Raw genomic sequence first — 10,033 nt, 5'->3', positions numbered from 1 at the left:
GTGAGGGTTACAGCCTATTATTTTTTAATGCAAATCCTTAGCGAAAACCATATATTTATTCCTCATTTATGCATGCTTGTTCGTTCACGTGTATTTATAATAATGTAAGTATTTTTCTTGATGCTTTACTCCCTTGCATGTAGCAGCATAGGCTACTTAGTTGCAAGTTTATGTAAACGATTTTGAACATGACATTTACAATGATAATTTGTCCTGCAGAGAATATCAGCAATATCTTTTTTATAATATCTTTATTTCTGGTGTATATTATTATATTATTAAAAACACCACGCACAGCAACAACTACAACAGAACCAGCTGACAAAGACAAGTTGAATAATAATAATAATCTTAATAAATTAATTAATTATTTATAGGATGTGTAGATTTTTATCCGTTTGTGTAGTTATTTGCAGGTAGATAAACAATAACATAGCTAGTGCGTGTTAAAACTGTATCAGAATATCAAGACGTCAAAATGTTAGCGCTAAACAAAAAAAACCCTACATTTAAATAGGAGTATCTTCTCTGGATGAGAAAAATCAAGAGCTACCAATATACAAAATAAAGACAGTGTAACACTGCTTAAGGCCATCTTTTACAAATTCATATTGAACTTGCAATGCATTACTGATGTTTAAAAAAGGTATAAATATCTCCTCATACGGACGCAAGAAATGTCGACATAAATCAGGTGCTTTATATTTACGGTTGAAGTTTCTCTAATGGAAGGGGTGATAGGTGTGTATTTGTGCTAGGAACGTTGCAGGGGGGTTGACTGAACAACAGACACACGCACGGCACACACGCATTCACATGTGCAAACAAATCGTACACACAGACACACGCACAAGCAAACAAACAAACAAACAAACAAACAAACAAGGATTCCCATAAGGTGGAATTGTGGTAATAAACACCTTGTTTAGGTCAACTTTGAGGACTACAAAGGATTAATATCACTATATGAATTGCATTTTAAATGCTTTATACGCTATATGTTTGTCTAATGTATTTATCCCATGCTAAAAGTGTTTTGTGTTTTAAAAATATCCGTATAATATATATTTTTTCATACTACAGAGTTTAATGAAAGCACTGCCTCACACTCTCTCTGCGTTATAATCATACAATGTGTACATTATTTCACTTCAAATGAATAAGACATTTTGTTGAATAGAGAACAGGCTTGAGTATTATTAAGCAGCCGATTCCACAAGTTTGTATTTGCATCATAGATATTAATTCATACTTGAATTTTACATAGTTATTTTTAATAAACTGAATTTAATATGAGGTCTAATCAAACACACATAAATCTCACAACAGTTGCTTTTCTGACTTTAACCGTACTACCCATTATTTGTACTATTAATTTGAAAATATTGTTCACGCCACTGTTGCTTTGATAAAAAAAAATGTTGACTCTTTCTAATCAAGGACATTTTTTTGTTGTTGATATTTTGTAACCTTTATTTCGGGATTGTTTTTATTAATGGTAGGTGCGTGTTGCCCCACCATCAACAAACAAGATGTCTCACGTTAATCGATGTCTGTTCGTCATTGTCGGACTAGGAGCAAGAGGTTGGGCATTTAGGTGACAAACATTTCACTGAGGCAATATCGCGTTTAATGAGATATATGACTATAAATATGTAGGCGGATAATGCACCAGTTTACTAGCTTTATTTAAACATTTTCCTTTGAATCAGTGCATTTAGCCCGTGGGTTACAGGAAAAACATATTCATACTTTCTCGTAAAGCCCATATCAATCATTAGCCTCCCACTGTCACTGCAAAGTTAAGTTTGCGAAAGGCTATACGAAATGAGAGTTACATCCATAACCTAAACGTGAGGCAAACATTGTGTGTTAAGGAAATTTATATGAGTAAATTTTAATATTGTTTCTCAACATTAAAACAAAAAATTATGTATTATAAAATATAATTATGAATTAAGTGTAGATTAAAATAAGATTTTTTTAAGCAACATGTGTGCTGACTTGTAGGTAACGTACGAAAAATGTTGATAGTTGAACGAATAATAAAGCAGTGTTTAATATATTTTCTGAAATGAATCGAAACATCGGCCGAATAGGCCTATTGCATTAGTGAACAGGTTCCCCTAAAATCTTAATTTAGGCTATAACTTTAATTTCCTTTTTTAGCACATCAAGCATGTGTGGTGACGATAGTAGTAAAATAAATGTATTTTTTGCGCATTAATGTGGATTTTTCCGAAAATGTCCGAAAATGTTCACGAGCACGTTGCCTAAATCAACACAGTTGTCACTTACCTCAACAAACATACGCCTGTGTTGAAAATGAGAAATGAAAACAGGGAGGTAATCCTTGACTGTCAGTCCTGTTAAAACTGTTCAATCTGTCTTTATTGGGCTGCCCTCTAGCGACGAGAAAGAGTGGTTTATTTTTGAGCGTATTTTGAGCTTCATTCTATAGGCAAGCATCCCAAAGCTCGATTTTCTCATTGATTTTTCCTGAGAAATTACTTTTCCAAACGGTTATTAAATAATGTAACCTATTTCAACAGGGTCGAAAACCCACATGAAATTTGTAACCAACAAAACCAGCGTTTAAACTTTCGCAAAATTTAATGAATAAATAAACGCGAATTTTAAATTCACGTTTCATTCAAATTTCACTATGCATTTATATAAACTAGTAAACAACTGTACTGACATAAATAACTACTATTAATAAGGCTATATACTTTATATGTGATGTTGAATTACTGTTTGACTACACGTAAAACAAAAATGTAGAAAATGTAGGCTACATGCATTTTTGTCCAGTCTTGTTCAACAGCGTATACATTGTAGACATATGCAAAGTAAAACTGCTACCTTTGTTATGGCGTTTGTCGTTCTGTGAGGGAAAAAAATAAAGCTTGGCATACAATGATGTGTGTATGGTCTGTTGCTTATAGTGTTGTGCACATAAAAGACAACGACAAATTTAATTTTCAGTATTTTAGTCTCACAAAGTAACTTCAATAAAAATATTATACAATTTTATTCCAAATTAAATAATTAAGTATTATTATCAGTACACAATAATTATAATTCGTCATTTTGAGAGTAACTCGTTGACGTGGTGTTATTTCTACTAGTCTACTTACAATTATATAAATAATCAATGTTTACAAAAAGTATAAAAAATAGATTAAGTGGTACACAAATTTATCTCATTCTTTCTCTTGTAAAATTAAACATTAGGTTTTAGTAAAACTAAATGTACAGTAAATAACACAACTATAACTTTTCATGATCTGTAGCGCCATCATGTGGTGAGTTAACAAATAGTGTTGTGTGTAAATACTTGATTTATTAATGAGTTTACTATTATTCCAAAAGTTTTCGCATTAATGTTACGTCTTTAGTTAGCTGTTTATTTATTCGGATCATAACAACATACATGAGCATACAAAAAATCGCATGAATTGTTAGCACATGAACTTTATAAGAATACTAAAAAAAATAAAAAATATCTAATAGATTTTTTTAGACCTAATAGAGGAATTTTGCATTTTAAACTTTAACATAGTTGTGGTCTATATCATTTTCATTTTCATTTTTCACATTTATTAAACTGATATATAAATAAAAGAAGTCATTTATGAACTACTGCCATAATAGAAGGCTGGACCTGTTATTACACGAAAATCACTCTATAAAATCATTTTTTGAAAAACTTCTTGAATACATTCCTGTTTTTGGATCTGTCCTTGTTTCCATTCTCTGTCTGTACCAGTGAAGGAGGTGGAGGGTAGAGGGGTGCCTGGTTCCTCTGTAAACTTCTTAAATTATAGCTCTCACTTACTGGCAATACAACAAAAAATGTTTTTCAAGACAAACCAGTGTCTTCAAAAGCAAATGTATCCCACGAAAACATATGCATGACACAACACATAAACATTGAATGGAACGTTTGATTTTTTTATAACTTGTTATAAAATTTGTAACATATTAAAATTTTATTTCTTCAATCTCAAATACTAGTCAAGACTACAGTTATCCTGAGTTATTTCATTTTACAGCAACACTATGAAAACACGGCTCACCTGAGTCTCGGCTTTCTCCTCCGTCAGGGTAGCGGTGTTTGTTGTAATAAGTGTGTGGGGGTTTTGCTGGTGGCTCTGTGTCAGTCTCACAACTCTCTGTGGACTCTTCTGTTATTACAAATCCACAGTAAGTGTTAAGTACAAGCATGCAGATATACACAGACTGGCACAAGGTAATAGCTAGAACTAGTTTTGTTGGTTCTCTTACCCATTTCCTGGTTAGATTCTGAGTTTGAAGTTTGAGTGTTAGATGTTTCCGCTGGCTCTGTGCTTTCTTCACTCGTTTCTGTGTTAATTCTGTGGGGGAAACAAGAGTCAATGAGAAAATGTCCTTTACCCAGTTCTTTTAGTAACTGACCTATATGTTACTGTAGTTTTACACATTTCATTGCCCTTCATATAATACTATAATTATTATCATATTGTTTATGTTTGTTTTTCTTGTACCCCGGACTGTCCAAAGACGCAGCTTCATTTGTGCAATCCTGCAGCTCCTTCAGCCACATTTGCTGCTCCCTTTGAGACGAAGCAGCGAACAAATAGTGACTGCCATCGGCCAGTCTGAACCAGAGAGTGGAATGAAAACAGATTATATCGGACACGAGCAATGTGAGCAGACGTGCCAGTGAAAACCTTTTACAGCGGCAGGAGGAAAGAATTATAACTCACATTAGTTTGAAGGTGTGCTCTTTTCTCCTAAAGTAAGGATTGTCTTTACAAACCGCTCCAGCCAGGGAGACAGGCGGCCAACGTGTGCAGTTCTGCAATGAATGACACTAAACATTAATGGTTGAAAGGGAAAGTTCACCCAAAAATGAAAATTCTGTCATGAATTACTCCCCTTCAAGTTGTTCCAAACCTGTATACATTTCTTTATTTGGTAGAACATAAAGAATGCTACTCGGAAGAATGTTAGCAACTGGCATTTCTGGGACACCATTGACTACCATAGTAGAAAAAAATTATCGTATAATTTCTTTGTTCTGTTGAGCACAAAATGAGATATTTTGAAGAATGTAAGAAAACAGTTTTGGGGCACCTTTGACTATCATTTAATTAGGGCTGTCAAACGATTAATCGCGATTAATCGCATCCAGAATAAAAGTTTGTGTTTACATAATATTTGTCTGTGTACTGTGCATATTAATTTTGTATTTATAAATACAAACACATACACATGAATACATATTTAGGAAATATTTACATGTATTTATTTATATTTACCAATAATTGAAATTATATATAAATGTTTATTCATTTTGAGATTTTTCTTAAATATATGCATGTATGTGTATGTGTTAATAAATACAAAATTATTATGCACAGTACACAGATATATATTTCGTAAACACAAACTCTTATTCTGGAAGCGATTAATCGCGATTAATCGTTTGACAGCCCTATATTTGTCTACTATGGTAGTTAATAGTGCCCCAGAACTGTCGGTTGCTATCATTTTTCTAAATATCTTTCTTCTTGTTCAACAGAACAAAGAAATTTATATAGGTTTGGATCAACTTGAGGCTGAGTAATTCATGACAGAATTTTCATTTTTTGAGTGAACTATCCCTTTAACATAAAGTATGCACAGTGTAAAATAGCTGCTCCAAATGCAATAACAATCGACATGCAAGAAGTTCAAAGACACCAAAGAAACATCTTGAACTGTTATCGTCATGGTTCACTGATGTAAGGTTTGTCTGCAGAAATCATTGCCCTGTTTGTCTGCATATATACTTAATAAATAATAAGCAACACTTATCAAGTCTCTCCTAATATAATCCGTCTTTCTCCGCCTGCCACTAGCGTGTCTGGCCAAATATATGTGTGTGTGAAAACGTGTCTGTGTACAGCCATACCTCACTGGCGGCATCTCGGTCTTTAAACAGATTGAGTGTCTCCTCTTCCAGTACTGCATAGACCGTTTCCCAGTGATCCGAGCCCTGATCCAAATCAACAGATCAATGTTGCACCATTAAGTGCTCTTACAGAAACAAAACCACACTATAAACAAAGAAGTGATGCTGAGGATGTCAGTGAGAGCTTTTTAATCAATATCACCATTCGGTGTTGGTTGAGGAGCTTACTTTATTTCCTCCTTGTTTCAGTTTAATCTCCAGGGTACCCTCCATTTTGGCATGACCTCTTGTGATCTAGAGAAGCAGGCAAATTATAGACCAAATAATGGAATACAAATAGAAGAGGAGCTGGCAAGTGTTTACCTTGGTGGTTGGATCTTTTGAAGTGTCAGCCTCTTCAAGTGTATCTGTCTCTGAAAGGGAAGATGGTGGAGATGACTGAGGGTCCTCTGGTGGGGTAGATGGTGGAAGATTTTTCTCCCCTGAGCTTTGATTGTTGCTAGAAAGCATCACCGTGTTGACTTCAGAGGGTGGATCGGGGGGTATTGACCTGGGAGGACCCCGCATCTCTGAACCAGTGCTGGACGCTCTCTCACGCCTTGGGAAGGTCCTTGGTTTGGGAATAACATCTTTGGGGGGATGGCTACCTGACTCAGCCTGTTTCCGAATAGCTCCCTCATCTTCAGATTGAGGGTCTTGGGCGGTGCGTAGATAATGAGGTCTGTACACAGATGTAGTAGTTTCAGAAGATGAATTGGGGCTTTCTGGTACAGAGGTGGATGTTTTGTCAGGTGAGGTGGTGGTATCGCTACAACTGCTGCTGTTCCTCCTGAGACCTGATGCCACATGTGATACCACAAGGGAATCAGTTTTATCACTGCTGTTTCTTCTCAGGATGGAAGATCTGACCGAGACTCTGGAAGGGACAGAGGTGTTATCCACCTTCCTGCCGCTGCTGTTCCGTCTGAGGACAGGATTGGTCATCGAGGGTCGCGGAGGCAAAGCAGGACGTTCAGAAGCCTTTTTCTTCAGGGATGGCACACGAACTGGCTTCTCGCGGCTGGAGCCTGTGTTATTGTCTCGCTCAGTTTTTTTTAGCTTATGTTCTCTCTGAGTGACAAAAAAACAGTAGAAAAATAAATTATGATGGCCAAACATAGGAGTTTGTATCTTTTAAAGAGCAAAAAAAATACTTTTTAATAAGCAATCATGTAGAGATGCACAGACACTAAATTTCTATAGCCAATTATTCAGAGTGATATCTGCAGATGCAGATGCCGATAGCGATAGTATGGTGATTAACTCGCAATAATAATAAATTCTGAAGATTAAATTAGTATTTCTTAACTTTCTGAATGTTATTAATTCATATAATGTCTATTAATATTGCGTATAGAAAATGTTAAGAAACATCACCAGTTTAATAGTCAAAGCACAAATTCATTGCATTTCCTGTCCTCTTTTGATTGACAGGATCTATCAGCTCTGATCATCGGGTGGTTTTAAACTTACAGGCCAATATAGTGTAAAAATGGCTTTAATCGTCCGATATTGATTATTGGACGATATATCAGTGCATCTCTAATATAAAAGGAATCTTTTTTTAAGGAACAGGGTTCAAAAATTAAATAAGAGAAATTAGAATTTCATTATTTCATTTTCAATTTCATTTTCACAGTATTAAATAGCTATTTATTTATATTTTTAAAAAAGGCTTAGACAGAAGCTTTTCACATTTTACCTGAATTTTCCTGGCTTGCAGGGCATTAAATCTCTCACTCTGGGCTTGAATCATGGCTTCCAGATCCTCCTGTTTCTTCATCAACTCCAGAACATCTGAGACAGAGTCCTGTCCAAGAGAGAAACATAAGGGAGTCTACGGCTGTCTCCAGAAGAATTTAAACAATACACCTTTCCAAATATAAATACATCCGAATGTGTGCGTGTGTGACAGTCTCACCCCATACTCCTCTGCTCTAAGTGCACTCTCATAAGTGTTGAGCCAGTGTTCGGCCTGCTCCAGCTCTCTCTGTAGCTGCTGCAGTTCCAGATCCTCCAGATACTGAGCTCTGCGTTCAGCCCACGTCTGCAACACACGTGCCTCCAACTCCTGCAGCTCCGCCAGACGCTCCTCCAGCTATTACAGTCATGGGAAATATTCACAATTTATATTCAAAATAATTATTGGCATCAATAATTATTATTATAGTTCCTGCATTTATGAAAAATTGCACAACAAACATTGTAAAACTGCACCAGAAACACTGCAACATTGTGAAAATTGTATGATAAACTCTTGTCTGCAACATTGTAAAAACTGAATAATAAACACTGCAACATTGAGCAATAAACACTGTAACATTGTAAAAATGTAACAATAAACACTGTTACATTTGTAACAATTGCACAATAAACACTGTTTCATTGAAGTGAATTAAGTGATTATACAGTATAACATACAATAAGATTAAAATCAACGATATTTCTTAAAAGTTTCCGCATCTCAGATTAAAAAAAAAATGCCAGTAGGCAACTACAGCTAATCTATTAAAAAGCCATTTCTTGCTTTTGCATGGGTTTTAGCTGCATAGTTGTACATCAACCACTACATCAGCCAATATGTCACTTCTTCATATGTCCACTTAAGTGGATTATATAAATGGAAAAGTTAAAAATATTCAGTATTGTTTTTCATGCCTTAAAAGCGACAAACATAAACACTAAAAACGAATCCTGATTTGAGGTAATAATAAATCATGCATGAAAGGGTCAAACAGAATTGTTTGTCACTCAAATAATCAAATATTAAGCAAATGTCAGCAGTATACAGTAACACAAGGTGGGTCACATACCTCCTGACTCATGAAGTTCCCCTCTTCCATCAGACGCCTCCCTTCATTTTTAACAATTTCTGATTTGTCCAGCTGCCTGTCAATCTGTGTGCGGTACTCATCGTGCCTTTTGATTAGCTGCTCCAGGTCTTTGACCTCCCCTCCAAGCCCCTCCCCTGTCACTAGGGACAACGTCTCCTTGAGCCAGCCACTAAAAAAGTATTAAGACAAATGTAAGTGTGCAGAACATCACCTGAAATCACCTAAGATTCTTTAAGAACAGACAAACCATTGCATACATTAGCTCTCTCCATTCGGTCAGATATCTCTGAATGGCTTCAACCTGTTGGAGTCTTTGTCTGCGCTCATTGGCTTTCTCCAGCAGGCTGCTCCAGATCTCCTTCATCTCCTGTAGCCTCTCATTTAGACTGTCCTTCACTTGCGGGAACCTGTGGACCAGAGCTTTGCTTTCCTCATTTCGACGGGACACATCCTCTTCTATCACAGCTAGGTCTCTCTGATAAAACAAAAGGGTACATCTATGATTTTGTGTTTTAGAATTTAGCTTCGGTAGTTCAAAGATTTTACAGTATGTAATCCATTTGTTTTGATAATATTGTTTGTTTTTACTATAATTTTGATAATAAACTTTCTTTTTGTTGTGGAAATTAGGTTTGTAATTTTGTCAAATAAAAACACAAATTTTAACCTAAACAAATTTATTTTGTTTATTTTTCTTTTGAAAAACAAAATGAAAAACATTAAACTACTTCTTATTTTTAGTATCTACTGTATTAAATAATGATCTGTCAATGAATTCACAGAAAAAAGTTGAAAATTATGCAAAATGTGAAAAATATCTGATTGCCCCCCCACTCCAGCCAGTCACCAGACCTAAAAAAACTATTTGCCAGTGTGGGAGGAAAATAGATAGCGGCCCCGAAAACATTGCAAATATGGCCAGTAAGTGAGACTTCAGGCATGGTAAAATGAAGCTGTAAACCAGTAGTAAAATAGTAAATCAGTGATTATCAATGTTACCTCGAGGCCTTCATGTTGGCGAATGAGAGCTTGGACACTGAGCAGGTCATTCTCCTGGTCCTCAGAATCCAGAGCCACCTCCTTCTCGCTCATCCAGCTCCTGAGTTCATCCAGATCATGGTCAAACTGATGGACCTCTCGAGCAGTATGCAGTTTCTGTCCAAAACATTCACATATTAAAGGCCAAATTCTGCCAAATTTGGCAAGATTTTACTGATGG

The 10,033-nt window shown here is 35.7% G+C and overlaps 1 protein-coding gene across 1 annotated transcript in view; it reads right to left on the bottom strand.

Moving 5' to 3' along the window:
- Positions 1-3,005: 3,005 nt before the first annotated feature.
- sptbn5 (spectrin, beta, non-erythrocytic 5) overlaps positions 3,006-10,033 on the bottom strand; it is a 33,171-nt gene continuing 26,143 nt past the window's right edge. Inside the window, exons 58-70 of the mRNA XM_057343800.1 lie at positions 9,814-9,969; positions 9,072-9,289; positions 8,794-8,983; positions 7,902-8,078; positions 7,683-7,790; positions 6,305-7,051; positions 6,170-6,235; positions 5,942-6,025; positions 4,752-4,843; positions 4,530-4,643; positions 4,291-4,379; positions 4,083-4,190; positions 3,006-3,840 (exon numbers count right to left, since the gene is read on the bottom strand). Coding sequence (XP_057199783.1) covers positions 3,698-3,840; positions 4,083-4,190; positions 4,291-4,379; positions 4,530-4,643; positions 4,752-4,843; positions 5,942-6,025; positions 6,170-6,235; positions 6,305-7,051; positions 7,683-7,790; positions 7,902-8,078; positions 8,794-8,983; positions 9,072-9,289; positions 9,814-9,969 — 2,292 coding nt within the window. The 3' untranslated portion in view covers positions 3,006-3,697. The remainder of the gene's footprint in view (positions 3,841-4,082; positions 4,191-4,290; positions 4,380-4,529; positions 4,644-4,751; positions 4,844-5,941; positions 6,026-6,169; positions 6,236-6,304; positions 7,052-7,682; positions 7,791-7,901; positions 8,079-8,793; positions 8,984-9,071; positions 9,290-9,813; positions 9,970-10,033) is intronic.

Source organism: Triplophysa rosa, linkage group LG10 (genome assembly GCF_024868665.1).
Source record: "Triplophysa rosa linkage group LG10, Trosa_1v2, whole genome shotgun sequence".
Taxonomy (NCBI): Eukaryota; Metazoa; Chordata; class Actinopteri; order Cypriniformes; family Nemacheilidae; genus Triplophysa; species Triplophysa rosa.
This window is presented reverse-complemented; position numbering and strand designations above follow the sequence as displayed.